The sequence below is a fragment of the Pagrus major genome, chromosome 16 (assembly GCF_040436345.1).
Source record: "Pagrus major chromosome 16, Pma_NU_1.0".
Lineage (NCBI taxonomy): Eukaryota > Metazoa > Chordata > Actinopteri > Spariformes > Sparidae > Pagrus > Pagrus major.
This window is the reverse complement of record NC_133230.1, coordinates 24,993,581-25,009,448: the sequence shown is the minus strand read 5'-3', so window position 1 is coordinate 25,009,448 and position 15,868 is coordinate 24,993,581. Positions and strand designations below refer to the sequence as shown.

The window sequence follows — 15,868 nt, the reverse complement described above, 5'->3', positions numbered from 1 at the left end:
CGTCCAACAAAGGAGAGTCAAAAATTCACCCCATAGAGGGGTCAAGTTTAGCCTCGGTTTGAAGTGTCACTAACAACAATATTGAGTGCTGTTTGTGCAACAAAAAGCCTGTTGATATTTTTGTTTTTGCATCATATTCAGGTTTGGATCTCAACACACCAAACTAAATTCATAAACATACTGACTGTTATATGTCACATAGCTTGTAACAGTTTCTATGGGTCAAAGCTTTTCAAAATGTTTAAATTGTTAAATTTATACATGTATATCAACTCAATGCTCCTGAAGTAAATTTAAATAATTTTGATGTGTTCAGCTTTATTTGTCCAGCAGAAATTAAATTGCATAATCTGTCATGTGTCCTACTTTGAGAAAACCCACATAAATTGATGGGAAAATTTTACATTTTTTTGATATTATCATGGTGTCCCTTATCTTTGCTCTAATGGAATATTCGTCTTCGTAAATGAAAAACAGCAGCCATTCACATCACTTGATTTTAAACCATATCTGCATAGAGTTGCGCTCATTAAGATTTCCTGCTAAAGTCTCCTCCTTATCTAACTTGCAAACATGAACACACATCTTGCTGACTCATCCACCAAACAAACATTCACCAGGGAAAAGTGCTCTGCTAACATCTATTTGCATGCTAGATGGCTAATTACTAGCTGTAATCAGGTGCTAATCAGCTGCAGAACATTGTTAGTTATTATTATTATCATTATTATTATTATTATTATTATGCTCATTTAACTGACTTGCAAATATGACTTTATTATTTTTTTGATTCAGGTTGTTCTCAAAGGTCTTATATTCACTCATACTTGTACACTTGCTTTTCTGTTTTAATCCACCTACACTGAAAGAAGTCCTCAGAAGTCTTCAATTTCACTTGGTGATATTTTGAATACACTCACTCTTAATAAGGGTTGTTGTTACTATGGCAATAGACATCCTCCCTCAGGCTGGATTTATTACAAATGCATAATAACCAGTTGATAATGCTTAAGCCCTGTCACTCTGTCCTGTCTCCTCCATCCAGAGGCAGATGGAGGCCCACCAGGAAGAGGGCATGGTGGTGTCCCACATGGTGGTGGCTGGGGTGGGCATCTGGATTGCCTTCAGCTCTGGTTCCACTCTGCGCCTTTTCCACACAGAGACCCTGGAGCACCTGCAGGACATTAACATTGCCACACCTGTCCACAATACACTACCTGGTAAGACAAATGTTACTTTGAACAGTAAGGATGCAGTCATGGAGTTTTAAAATGTCAAATGAAAAACATCAAACACATACACAAACAAAAAAAACATTTAATCTCTTATGGTTTATTGTGGACAGCAACTAATAATAAAACATAATGAACTGTAGTATTCAGATGTTTTTCTTGTGTTGGAGAAGACCTTCAGCATTGTGATTTAACATTCAGTCATGGTGATTCTGTGCTTTTACCACCTTTACTGCATCAACAGCCACCGCCACATTCAGTTCTCTTCGCCTGCCCTTGAGACTCTATCAGTAATGTGATCAGACTGTACTAGTCTGAAACCTTCCAGAGAGTGTCAAACCGTCTGACGAAGAGCAGCACAGCATATTTGTTCTCTCTTTTGATATCTGATCTTGTGATCACACAATCAAATAAACGTATTGAAATACAGCCCTGTGTATGTGGACTGTGATGTACGTCCCATGACCTCATGCTTTTAAAGTGCTTTCTTACTTGGTGCCTTGTCTGTAATTAGCTGACATCAGTGTAGGTGCTCATCCAGACAGATGGTGTTATGGCAGGTCCTCTTTCAAAGTCTCCTTTAGTCTAAACAGTGAATCAGGAACCTCTCATTTTATCTCTCGTCATAGTGTTGCAAGGACACTTTTGACCCCGTCAAGCCATTTTTAAGGCAGCTTAGTCTGGGAAAGGAAGATCCAGCCAAAATTTAAACACTTGTTAAAACAAATAATGGGACATCCTTTTGATAACTTGACAACATGAATTATGACATCTCATTGAAATATATAACATATCTGCAGCAGAGCTTGTACAGTCCGGAATAAAATAACATTTCTCAGCTATCTGAAACATTAACGGTACCAGAGATCAAGAGCTCTGGTGAAAAGTAGAAATAACACTTTCTCCACTGATAAGTAAGCTTAATTGATCAGAGCGTTATGCTAGCACAAAATATTAGCTGTGATGACATGACCTGCACGAATAGCAAAGCTCTAGGGAAGTGAGAAATCTTTTCTTTGTAATGTGGGGTAACTGAACCTGAAATGTGTTGAACAATACAGATTAAACATAAGCAACAATCTAGGAGTATCTCAAGGTTATTTCTTCCCTTCAACAGATCTCATATAGCTGCAGTAATTCTCATGAGAACAGTGGTTTGTCCCTGCTTTGAAGAGCAATTTACTTTACTTACATCATTCCACTTTAATTTCTCACCTTTGATCTCTGCAAGGCGCTGCATATGTAAACAGATATAAACCTGTCATTTACAGGTTGTAATCTCTGCAGAACAGTGTCAGAGGCGAGACAGGCAAGTTCATATCAGATGAGTTTAAATGTACGGAGCAAATATTTGTTTTAGAGGCTCCGAATGGCTTGATAACTTATACTAATAGCAGAATGACTTACCATGTTCGTAGTGTGCAGCGTGCCTCCAAAATCAAGGAGTGTATTGCATTCTACCATAGCACTGTTTAGAGCTCTTGGTTCTTGAGCACTGACGTTAGTTTTGTTACTATGGAAATTATTGTCATCACAGTACATGATTTTATATTTAGTGTGTGGCAGTTGGTTGTGAAACAGTTTCCTGCCATGTGCGTTTAAGCTGAACGTTGTCGCCGAGGATGTTCAGGTCAAATGAAATGTACTGTCAGTGACAGTCGTCCAAAAGTCATCAGAGCGGCCTGCTGCCTCGGATCTTGTAATCTGCCACATTACATCAGCTTGACCCAAAAACCAACCGCCTAAAATAATTTTTTTTTTTTTCTTTTCTGAGGAGAGATTGCTTCTGTAGATTCGAAGTGAGGATTTGTTCGGTCCAATAGCCATTGCTTTTTGTCTCTTTCTCCTTCATGCTGAGCAATGCAGACGGCCGTGGTCTGGCGTGCGTTTCCTGAAGGATTCTCTGTAACATCATCTTGAACTTTTACATAAACTTGAAACATGTTTTGATACTTAAATGAGGTTTCGGTCTGTGTTGTGCTTTGTGACGACATCTGTGGTTTAATGCGTGTCCTGGTCTGCAGTTAACGACTAGCCTGCAGTTGCTCTGTGCTATCTCATCTTCAGCATCATTAGCAGTGCTGATATTAAGCCCAGCTCTGCCAAGACTGTGTGCAAATGTAGTCTTCAGAGGGACTTCTCTATTACTGCCACAAGGTAGTTATAACATTCAGAAAAGGCATCAGAAGTATTTAGCTACAAAGTGACAATGTGTTCAGAAATCAGCGTTTTTTTAATCAGCAGAATGCCAGATTTCATGTAATTAGCTTTTAGGAGCTGGTTTTAAATGTCACTTAGCTGTTGAAGCAGCTATGAGGCTTACAAACAAGCTGCAACCGAGAGCCATCCACTCGAAGCTTTTCATACAAGTAATTCAATGTGGCAATGCAGAGAAATATGAAACCGTTGAAAAGCTACATTTACAAACCCAAGTTTTGCATGTACAAATGTAAGAAATGACCGGCTGCTCGCTTCAAACTGTGGGAGAATCTCACTCTGATACCCATTGTTTAGAGTAACAAGAGGAAGGCCTCTTTGTCAGACAGATGTGAATGATAAAAGCAGCCTGCTTCGGGACCTCACTGCCCATATTGGCTAATAGGATCCATGCAACCGCAGAGGAAGCTGGTTCTGGGACAGACCACCACAGAATGGAAGCTTTCATCCTCTGGGCCTCGCCATTAAGAGCTCACTTCCTCTGATAACAGTATAGGGTGCCTGGACTGCCAGGCCGCATGGAAATCATAAGTTTTTCATACTGTGTGGTTGATATTTGGGTATTTTGATGAAACAGTTGCGTGAGGTCCACCTGTCTGCCGCTCTTTCTGTGCTCTGTTGTGATCTGTGCTTTTTCCAGAAGGCTCCACAGCGGTGTTTATCACTGGTGGCTGCTGCTGTGGAGCAGAGTGAGACCAAAAAATGTGCTGTTCCTGCACAAACTCTGATGTAATTGGAACTGCCAGCCAAACTGTTTGGACAGGAGGGGACTGCATGCAATCGATGCATTACAGGCAAATACTGACAGGTCTTTGATCTGCAATGCTTTGCTCCCATTGATGGATATTAACTGGGACACAAGCTACAATAATATCAGCTTATCAGAAAATGACAAGAAGTAACACTATTCTGATTTCTGCATTTCCTCCTTTTACAGGAATTCATTATCATTATGGAGGGATATTACATTACACATCCTAATGCAGTTGCCTCTTGTCCGCAGAACAGACAATCACGTTCACAATGAGAGACGTGGGGCGTTGTCTTCAGTCTGAATGCCTTTACAAATGGTGCAGTGTTGAAATGCAGGAGGTGCTCTAGGTGGGGTTATCCTTCTCATGTTCATGCATGTTGGAGCAATTCTGCTAAGTCCCGTCATTACAGACAGAAGTTCCTTACCCAAGCGTTAAACAGACAGCGGGCTAATAAGCTGTAATAGCAGTAATTTTCACTCATTGGTATTGTTTATTAAAGGATCCTATGCAGCTCATGTTTTAGAGTAATTTAGGGGTATTAGTCGTTGAACTTTTTCTCATGGTATTCCCAAGTCTTAATCGCAATATATACTGTGTATCTAAATATTCCTCTGAGTTAGACATCTTAAGAAATAGAGATACACACTGGATCTCTTGGACTATGGATTTGTTTATTTAAACCTTTGAATCTCTTTTTGGAAGTAAAGTAAGACAAGGAATCCACATTACTTGGGGGGGAAATTAAAGAAAAGGTAATAAAATACTGCAGTTAAAGAAAAGTTTAGGCAAATCATTATTTTAAGTGCAAATAATGTTAAAAAATATATATATATCTATGAAGGAGAGGATGATAAAAAAAGTTCTCAAGAAGGACTTCAGAAATCACCAGTCCTCCATCAAAGCAGGCTGGCCCGTGATGATGTCTCAGAGGATGGTGGCTAGCTGGCTGGCTGCTGTGCCGAGGGTTAGTCTGCCTTTGTCTGCCACTCCGTGACCTAAATAGGCAGCCATGCATGGCCTGATGGGAGACAAACATCAGGGGGGTCGGTAAATAACACCTCCAGCTCTTCTTTGTTTGTACGCCACCATTGTTGATCACATCCCAACATGGAATATACACTTATGACTGAGTGAGACACAAGGAATGAGTAGACAGGATAGGACTGGATCACATACTGTAGCTGCAGTGTGAAGTAACTCCAGTTAAAACTTGTCTAAACGTCTCCTTGGAAACGTGCTAGATTGACAGGGAAATAAAGTAATGATTCATCTTGATCAGTGAGGTGTACAGTGTACGATCATTTCAAGATGTGTGTGATACTTTCAGTGTGTGAGATTAACTTTCTGGCTCACCTACTAAAAGCTAATCATGTTTAGCTTTTTTAATGGTATTCTATAGATGGCAATGTTGTCCACCACTTTGGTCCAGACAATAACTATTTGATAGATTTCTTTGGAATTTTATTCAGACTTGGGCTCCCACTAACATTATTTTAATTGTCGATTCATTATTTTAATTTCTCGATTAATCAATTAGTTGTTTGGTCTAAACAATGTCAGAAAATGCTGAAAATGTCAATCAAGATGAGGTCCTCAAAATTCCTGTTTTGTCCACAACCCAAAGATATTCAGTTTACTGTCATAGAGGAGTAAGAAAGTATTCACATTCACAGTAAGCAGCTGGAATCAGACTCTTTTTCTTAAAAAATTACTCAAAACGATTAATTGGCAATTATTTTAATACTTGGGAACTCATCAATTAATCGTTGCAGCTCTAACACAGACATTCATCATACCCAAAGGATGAACCCACTGATTTTGCTGATCCCTGAAATTTGCTCTAGCCCCTAATATGTATTCAGGAAATGTTAAACATTATACCTAAACATCAGCATGCTAACTTTCTCATGTTGCCATACTAGCATTAGCATTAACATCAAAGCCCTTCTACACATTACATCATCACAGAGTCACTAGCATGGCTCTTAGTCTAGTTCTTTCTTTGCTAAAATGTTTTGTATGTATAATTGAGTCCACAAAATTTAAAGCAAAAGCGCGCTCACTCACATTGTGCTGATCCGACTTATTTCTAGGCCGATGTAGTGTATTATTGTAATGTTTGGGATTTGCGCCTCCCTCCTGCTGTTGGTTGTCAGGACTAAGTGCAGATCAAAGTGGAGCTCTGGTGTAGGATCAGGGCCAGAGCTGGGCCGTGTTGACGTTCACTCTGGGTTTATTTTAGTTCACCCTCTGGGTGGGGAACTCCAAATATTATGAAAGGAGGAAGTTGAGCAAGGCCCCCAACCAGCAGTATGTGTGTTTCTGCTGACTCTGGGCCCTCATTAGAAGCACATGTGGGCAGGACTCAGGGCCCAGTCTTCAACTGTACCTGCCTGCCTATCTGGCATGATTCCTGGAAGTGTGGCAGTATGGCGTGTGTGTGCCCCATGCAAAGGGTCAGCTCTAGTGAGGGGGGTCAGGCTGGGAGACTGGCAGTAATTTTTCCTAAAGCCCAAGAGGATTACTTGGAGGGAGGAAATTCAAGTCAAGCTGTTACAGCAGTAATGACTCATGACAGTCTCGCCTCCCACATAGCAGCACTCAAAAGCCTGTTTTTTTCAAAAACCCAGATTCTTATTACCATCATAAAAAATGATGATAAAAATGTCTGACTGGCTTGTTGCACATCTTATTCCTGACAAAGCTCCCGTGTGGGGATGGTCTGCAACGAGTGCCAAATTCCACATAATAAGTCACCTAACACAGCTAGCCTGACTTTATTGCATCCTTACTGAAAGGTGCTGTTAACTTAACAATCAGGGCTTTCACAGTGCAAAGAGGCATCGCAGTGATTCTTCTGACCGGGACGGAAGGGAAAAGGTCAGATCAGATTGTCCCGTTGTAACTGCCTCAGAGGCAGAGCTCCTTGCTTAATTACAGCATTACGCTTCACTCATTCAGTTACATAACACTTTTGTGTTTGTTTGTTTGAGTCAAAGTGGACCATAATGGGGCATTTTTCCGTGTTCAGACACTTGAAAAGAGCTGCTTTTATCCAGGCTCCTCTTTTCCGTTGCCCTGGAGACAAATAACCGTTGTTGCTGCAGAAATGCCCCCACTCATGAAAAAGAATACATCACCGCCCCCTCCCTCCGATGCACTTTTCTGATTTTACAGGATGTACAAGTGTGCATGAGCGCAGTGCATCTGTGTGAGCTCTAACAGGTCATGCTTGACACTGTGAATCACTCACGGTGGAAGAATATGTTTGCCAAGAAGCATTTATCTGCTGTTTCTCTCAGTATTTCAAACCAGATTAAACCAGTGTTATGCTTTTGTGTGTTTTTATTCCATAGGTAACCAGAGGGTGTCAGTGAGCAGTCTGCTGGTCTGTCACGGTCTGCTGCTGGTAGGGACCAACCTGGGGGTGACTGTGGCCCTCTCAGTCCCCAGACTCCAGGGGATCCCCAAGGTCACAGGTAACACTGAGACATTACTGTATCACTATTTAAATGAAAAGGTAAAAGAAACAAATACAAATATAAATAGTAGTTGAGTAAAAGTCTTCAAGTATCAGATATTAAATGTACTTAAGTATCACAAATCAATTTCTGGCAATAAATGTACCTAAGTATTGAAAGTAAAAGTAAATTCATATATTTACATATATTATACGTATTACGTATATATTTATTTATGTATGCAAACTGGAGAATTATTATTATATGTTTGGCAACAAAAGGGGCAAATGAAACATTTATAAGTGTCATATAAATATATACATATATATATATATATATATATATATATATATGTATATATATATATATATATATATATATATATATATATATATATATATATATATATATATATCCTCAGATGTACAATTAAGTGTGTAAAACGTCTTGATGATTATTAAAGTGTCTGTTCCTGTTCTCAGGTCGGGGTATGGTGTCCTTACACGCTCATAACGGACCAGTCAAGTTCCTTACCGTGGCTGCTGCAGTCTGTAACCGGCCCACTGGCCTGCCATCCTCCACCCCTCCCACCTCAGTCCAGTCAACAGAGACAGATGACGGGGAGAACCCCCAGCCCCCCTCAGATTCAGCCCTGACTCCCCCTCAGGGTCGGGGTGTGTGGTTGGGAGAGGCGGGCTGCACCACCATGGCTCTCCAGGACTCCCTGTCATCATCCTGCGGCTCCTTAGCTCCATCCCAGGGCTCCTTGGAGCACGGGCCAGAGGACGGGGCCCTTTATGACATGCTCCACGACCCAGCACATCACCAGAAGGGCCGGCGGACCAGCAAGGTGGATGTCAGCTCTTTGTTGGTGGTGTCTGGCGGTCTGGGCCACCGCAGGGTGAACAAAAAGACCAAACAGTCTCGCCATGAGGACACCACCTCTACCATCATGATCTGGCAGATACCTTTACTCAACATGTGACAACAATAGCACCTTGGTAGGGAGAACATTCAGACAAATACAAGTAGAAAATGTAATGTCTTACTTGTAAAAGGATTTTACCGTTATTCTCTGTCTCTTTTCAGGTTAAAACAAAAGAGGGAAATCTGGTGTTACACTTCAGTCAAACCAACGACACGTCTTACTGAAGCCAGAAGTGCATTAAGGATAATCCACAATGTTGCAATGATGTTTCTAATGATCTCTCCTCCCATTAAAAACCAGAGAAAGGATCAATATAACCACTCAATCATGATGCTTAGCGACGCAAACAGCACCCTCAAGACTAGTCAAAGGATATACTGTGCCTGTAAAGGATATACTTGTTTGAAAACACTGAAAGGTCTCTAATTGTACCCTCTGATGAAGTTGGTTGTTCTGTAACGTGGCTAATACTTTAGTCTCCAGTGTTTGTGCCATACCAGTTGGCTGTATAGGACTGCAGTATTTAAACAGTATTGAAAAAGAAAATGAGAAGATAGGAAAAGATGGGGGCTTTGAATCTGTTACATGAAAGTTTTATTTAGATTGGCTGGACCTTAGGTCAGCTGTCAAGGCCAGAGTTGTAAATATGGAGTAAGACAACTCAGGATTACATGTGTGTGAGTTTTATGGTCAGAGAAAGTTTCTGTGTTTATATGGAATCCTTTTACTATTGGACCAGCTTGTCCGGTGCTACTACCATTCTATAGAGGAAATGGATTAAAAAGGTGAAATATTGATGACTGAATTAGTTTGGGAAGGCCTTGATGAGAATCCCTGGCTGGCCAGGTTTCTGTTCATAAAGGGATGAACGAGTTGTTATGAAGAGGAGAGTTTTTCCCCCCGACCACATCTTTCACATAAGAATATTTAAAAAAAAAAGACAAACAGCTTTATACTTTTGTGTCATTTTGTATGTACTTCTGTTATATGTATTAACATTCATAAACTTTTTCATTGAGCAACCCTGTGTTCTTCATTTCAACTTCATTTTCAAAGAAGCATGCATTTGCAAATGTATCCCGCAGTACTTTTAAAAGTCTCTCTCCCTTCCTGGGAGATGCAACTTTTCCGCCTAAAGCTAACAGATTTGACGCATACTTAAGACATGCAAGAGGAAAAAAAGTGTCAGTGTGCCTATTTTTCATGACTCAAGCAAACCTTGTACTCCACTCTGCCTGCCATCAGTTCATGCTGGGACTAGCAATGTGCCTGAGGGGCCACAGGAACTGATCCTGATACAGCTCTTCCGGGATTTCAATGCTCATTTCTCCTACTGCCGAACAGAGAGGGTCAAGACTTTCTCTCTCTTGTAACGCCCACGTCCACTGTTGCACAACCATTACCGGTTCTAACAAAAATAGACAGGATGATTTCAGGTTGTTCCCATGCTACAATCCACAGCGCCACAGGCTTATCCCAAATATTACCCGATCTGATGCTGACTTGAAAGATAATATTTAACTTCTCCAACTGAATACTGGCTTGTGTTATTAACTAAACATGGCAACGCCTCATTCTCTCTGTTTCAGCCGAGTAACCCAGTTATCAGTTTGTCTTGCTGGGTGTTGCCACTGGTCGCGTATCAAGACAGCTCTGCAACTGGAAGTCATTTGTTTTCCCTCTGACCCTGAGGTATCCATGGAGACGGCTCATTTTGTGTATCAGTCCTGAGCGAGTCTTTGTTCTCAGAATATCTGACATTAAAACCTCCCAGCTGAATGCCCCCTAATCTCACGGGGCTGATAGTTGTGCGATGCCCTTGCGTTGGCTCCCCTCTATTTTTGTATGTGAAGGCCAGTTGTTAAAGACACGCGTTCTCCTCGGTGGAGAAGTTATGGACCCTGGATAAGAATGTCTGCTACTGCTTCTGTTGCTGCTGTTACCCTGTGAGGCTGTGCTATTTCTTATCAGGCCTTCTGAGCTTATATGCCTCTGTGCCTCTTTTATCACTGTAGTAACACTTCCAATTCCAAGGTTACAAATCACAAGGGCGCTGCATGTTGCTCACAAATATGCAACATGCTGGATCTAGATTGGTTCAGGCTCTAACTCTCAGAGGAGTTATTTAGAGAAGGTTTCCAAAAGGAAAGTGTGACTCATATTTCCAGAGCATTGTTAAGCCTCACTATCAATTTATTTTAGAGAGCGATCGTGTCACTTCTGCAGATATTGTGATAAACTGCCTCATGCACAAACAAGTGAACTAATGGAACATTTATAGATTTTTGGATAGTGTTCTGTAGTATTAAATCTCTGTGGGGGCTCAGGCTAGCTATTTAATTTGACTTTAAAGGTGCACTATGTAGTTTTGGCTGAGTCAGTGGAAAGATTTACTAACTGTAGGATCTGCAAATGTAAACAAATCCTCTAATGAATCAGAGTCATGCTCCTTTAGTATGCACCTGTAATATTCTAATAGAAACTGTATCTTAAAGAGTTCATTTATATACATGTTTCTGATCAACATGAGTTAAAATGAGGGGGATTTCCTATATATTCAACCCCCTGACCCTCCCACCCACCGTGGTACCCAGGACAGGGATGATGCGTGAAGGAATGTCGCATCTCTGGGATGCGTCCGGCGCGCGCACAACAGATGGAGCCTCGTGCTCCTGCTGTGGAGTGTAGGGTTAACACCGCCTGGAGGAGGCGTGGTTTCGATCAATGATGACCGCCTCACTGTAGTCAACTGTAAAAAAAAAAACGAAAACAAAAATCACAGTCCAGGCAGGTCCGAGCGTATCCTCCTCTGTCTGCCCTGCTGTCCACGCGGGACAGTCCCGCTCTCCTGGACGAGAACGTTGAAAGACGCGGATCGTGCGCAGCAGCAACAGCAGCAGCAGCAGCAGCAGCTCTCCCCTCCACCTCCACCTCCACAGGAGGAAATTACTTTGCGAGGGCTGATCTTGAAGGAGGCGCGACCTGAGATGACTGAGCGATCGTGCCTCCGCTGTGACTGAGACTGAGAGAAACAACAGTTGAGTGGGGCCGATGGGGAAAAGGTGAACGGATGGGGGTAAAGACGCGTCTGGAATTGTCGGTGAAGTGAAATCATCCAGGGCTGCTTCAGCAGGATTGCGACTGTCTTACGTAACTGAGCTTTGTGGAGGGACGGGCAGGGGAACTGCGGGTGCCGAGCTGTTTAATCACAGCTAGGGAACACAGGTAGGTCACTTTACACTGCCACTGGACACAGATCTGCATGTGTGCTTTCTAATTTGATTGAAATGAGGCGTGCGTAAAATCCTTCCATTCCTTCTTGATTTGACTGACCAACGCTGTTTTCTAAGCGTTTGCCCGGCGTTATGCGTCAGTCAGACTTTTGATTACATTACATACGCCCTTTTCCAGTCTATTAGAGATTAATTCCTCCATCAGCGCAACACCATTTGCGCATGCGCTCTGAATGTGGCCAGATTAACACAAATAATGGACAGGCAGGGTGATTATTGTAGTAGGTCAGGCAGTTTACAGCCACAAGAAGCTGCATGTTGGACTAAGCTGTAGATGTTGCACATAAGAAGTCAGTGCCGCTGCGGCTGATGACACGTTTATAGCCTACAGGAGTGTATTACACAGAGTGGTTGGCAATGGCACCTCAGAGTAATTCTTTCCTCTAAATTTCACAGTTTCCAAGCTGTTTGTTATTAGAGAAAGGGCGCCCCTTAGAGAACATAGAAGTCTTTGCAGCTCCGAGGCTCATTTTTCCCTCTTCTCCTTGTAGGTGAAAGGAGAGCAGCACAAAGTTTGTCCATCCACTAAGCATGGTCGCTGAAGACGCCCTCTCCCATCCCCAGTGAGAGCATCAAGATGAATGAGGGCCACAGGCAGGGAGGAGGGACCATCACCGTGGAGGCTGATGTCATCCTCCACGCCGTGAACCCTGACCTCGTCACGCCTTCTGACAAAGACGGGAGCTTATGTCCAGGTTTCGTCCAAGGATTCCTGCAGGACGAGCAGGATTTCAGCCCCTCTCCGGTGTTTGAGAAGGAGTACCTGTTGGATGGAAGACTGATGGAGAACAATCATATCGATCACCAGAAAGGTAACGGCTCGTGCATTCCAAGAACTGATAAGTTTCACCTCTCCAATGATAAAGGAGCTCCAGATCTTCCTCCTCACGCTGACCGCGCTGTGTCCAATCACACTTCCGGCATGCAACAAAATTCTGCAAGCAGTGAGTTCCACAATGGCGCCAGAGCTAAAATGTCTTACAGTGCAGATTCCTCTAGCCAAGCCAAACAGGAAACTGATTGGTCAGTCCTGAAATCGAACCTCGAGCGCAGGGACAGCCGCCAGGAAGCTGAAAATGCACAGTCTGAAAAAGAGCCGGATTTAGTCATCGAAGTTGGCGGGCAGACGATTAAAGCTCACAAGTCTGTCCTGGCAGAGAAGAGTGACTACTTCAAAGCACGTCTGTCACGAGACATCCTCAAAGTGAAGGGCATGAGTTACAAGACTTTGTCTACATTGGTAGACTATGTTTACACCTCTCGAATGAATGTTTGCAAGGACAATGTCGTAGATGTCATCACGGGGGCAAAAATCCTCCAGATCCCCTGTGCCGTCCAGGCGGCCATGGACTCCATGTCTGCACAAATCACTGCAGAGAACTGCTACGAGATTCTCACCATCGCCAAAAAGCAGCGGCTGAGTGAACTGAAGGAGACCGCCTACGGATTCATGAGCGACAACTTCCTCCAGGTCCTCAAAGACCCCTCTGTGTACGGTCGCCTGACCGGATCTGAGAGGGATCTGATCCTGAAGAAGAGAATGGACGGGAGGAAGACTCTGATGGTGGCAGAGACAAACGATGTGTTCGATCGCGTTGGGAGTCGGCCGCCGAGCCGCTGCGGCAGCCGACCACAGAGCCCTCTGTCGGTTGGATCTTTGGAGGAGAATCATATGATATACTGCTTTAATGAAACAGCAAATGACTGGAGACCTTTGACTTCAATTCCCGAAGACTTGAACACTAAAGGGTGCGGGATCTGCACCATGTATAACTACCTGTTCGTGGCAGGGGGGATAAAGGGCTACGGGGACAAGGGCAAGGTTTCAGACAAGGTCTTCTGTTACAACCCCATAACCAACAGCTGGGCTGAGGTGCGACCTCTGATCCAAGCTCGTGCCCAGCTAAAGCTTGTTTCTATGGATGGCCACTTGTATGCCATCGGAGGAGAATGTTTGTTTACAGTGGAAAAATACGACCCTCGCATGGACCGCTGGACCACGATTGCCCCCTTGCCCAAGGGAGCCTTCGCGGTGGCCCACGAAGCCACAACCTGCAGTGGAGAACTTTATGTTTCGGGAGGCTCTCTCTTCTACCGCCTCCTGAAGTACGATCCCAAGAGGGACGAGTGGCAGGAGTGCCCCTACAACAACAGCAGGAAGAAGTCCACCGACATGGTGGCACTGAAAAGCTTCATCTACCGCTTTGACGTCAACCGCGAGCAGGGGATCACCGTCTTCAAGTACAACACCATCGTGAAAATGTGGCACGATTGCGCATCACAGAGGCTTGGAAGTCATTTACCCTTCAGGTGTGCCGTTATCGGGAACTGCATCTTCTGTGTCAACAAAAGCCAGACTCTTCAGTTCATAGTGGAGGAGGAGAACGCCTACTTTGTCGAGGAGCCGCTGAGGGCACCTCTGGAGGCGAAAGGCATCCTTTTCCCTTTTGTTCTCACTTTGCCTGAAAAGCCTGAAAAAGTTACATAGTGTGTGTGTGATCCAGAGTAACGCAATAAATGTGTCATAGCAAAACTGGAAATAGCAGAAGACCTTATATACACTCTTCAGCGTCAGCTTTCTATCTCAGTGTCTCATTGCCTGCTTGCGATGGAATGTGTGTATTTGCATGGCAAATCAATGTGTCTGCAGGGTGAAGCCTTAAAAGGAAAACTTCTTTTTTTTAGTGTGGAATGAATGAATGCAACAGTGTCGGTACCCAAAGTAGATAATGACATGATGACAGTGACTGTAGGTTATTTTTGTGTGTTTCCTGTGTTCAGTTTGGTTTGGTGCACTTTTGTAGTTAGAATAGATATAATATTATAGAACATATTAACTAGTAGACTGGTGACTTTGGTAACAAATACAAGTTTTCTGTTGAAAGTTGTATAAAAAAAAGAAAGGAAGAAGTTGTTGTGCGCTCTATGGAGGATGAAACACAGGTTCTATGCAAATGAGACAGAATATACAGGTGCGTCTGCTGTAATGCTGTGCTATTTAACAGTCACCATAATGGGAATCTTACTTTGGAGGAATACAGTGTCAAACTAGGGATGCAACTCGACTACTTTTCAGTATCATTGTGATTAGTCAATAAATTTGGTCAAGAAAATGTCAGATAATTGTGAAAAAAACAGCCCAAAACACAAAGAAACATAATGTACTATTATATATTATAAAGGAAAGCCTCAAATTATTATATTTGAGAGACAGGAAAAAGCAAATGTTTGGCTTTTTTTGCTGGAAAAATTCTTAAAAAGATGTGTTATGATTGTTTTCTGTCAATCAACTAATCAATTAATCGACTAATGGTTGCAGCTCGACTCGAACTCTGATCAGCCCTGCCTTTGAATGAAATTTATGAATCGCAGTGAAATTACAGACCATAAAAACAGTCTTATAACACAGAAATATTCCCTTTGCAAAGCACTTAACAGCATATTGCACCCACTATGATTCAGGGGACATTTTCAGTCAAAGCAATTCCATTCACATTTCAACTCAGCGTCTCCAAGAAGCTTAAATCTGTCATGTCAGACAGAGGCTTCAGGTTGTTGAAGCAAAACTGAAAACTGAACTTATTTAGGTTTAAAGGTGCAATATGTAAGACCTCTAGTGAAAAACATTCACAAACTAAAGTTATCAACATAATGTGAGGAACAAACAGTTCTGACATTATGGTGTTTGTGTATATCTACTGACGTTAGCATGCTAACAGCTAGCCCCAGTCCTTTCCGGTCCAAAGCTCCTGTGTTACGGCGTTAACACCAACACTTCCCTAGTGCTCAGCACTCCCAGTCCAGACCGCTAGCTGCACAGATAACTGAGCTAACTAGCTAATGGCAGCTACAATTAGCAGCAGTTAGCGGTTAGTCTGTTGATATGCTGCCCCCTATTTGTTTCGTGTATTTGTCTTACATATTGCACCTTTAAAAGTAAATAAATAACTTTTATTTTTAGATGCAGAATGTGCTATTATGC

At 42.7% G+C, this 15,868-nt stretch overlaps 2 protein-coding genes across 2 annotated transcripts in view; both read left to right on the top strand.

Moving 5' to 3' along the window:
- arhgef10 (Rho guanine nucleotide exchange factor (GEF) 10) overlaps positions 1–9,607 on the top strand; it is a 57,344-nt gene extending 47,737 nt beyond the window's left edge. Inside the window, exons 27-30 of the mRNA XM_073484484.1 lie at positions 1,046–1,220; positions 7,561–7,683; positions 8,148–8,666; positions 8,755–9,607. Coding sequence (XP_073340585.1) covers positions 1,046–1,220; positions 7,561–7,683; positions 8,148–8,650 — 801 coding nt within the window. The 3' untranslated portion in view covers positions 8,651–8,666; positions 8,755–9,607. The remainder of the gene's footprint in view (positions 1–1,045; positions 1,221–7,560; positions 7,684–8,147; positions 8,667–8,754) is intronic.
- Positions 9,608–11,517: 1,910 nt separating this feature from the next.
- On the top strand, positions 11,518–15,068 carry kbtbd11 (kelch repeat and BTB (POZ) domain containing 11). The gene is made up of 2 exons (XM_073483935.1): positions 11,518–11,818; positions 12,378–15,068. The coding sequence occupies exon 2, from the start codon at positions 12,464–12,466 to the stop codon at positions 14,372–14,374; it is 1,911 nt and encodes a 636-aa protein (XP_073340036.1). The 5' UTR covers positions 11,518–11,818; positions 12,378–12,463; the 3' UTR covers positions 14,375–15,068.
- Positions 15,069–15,868: the final 800 nt, after the last annotated feature.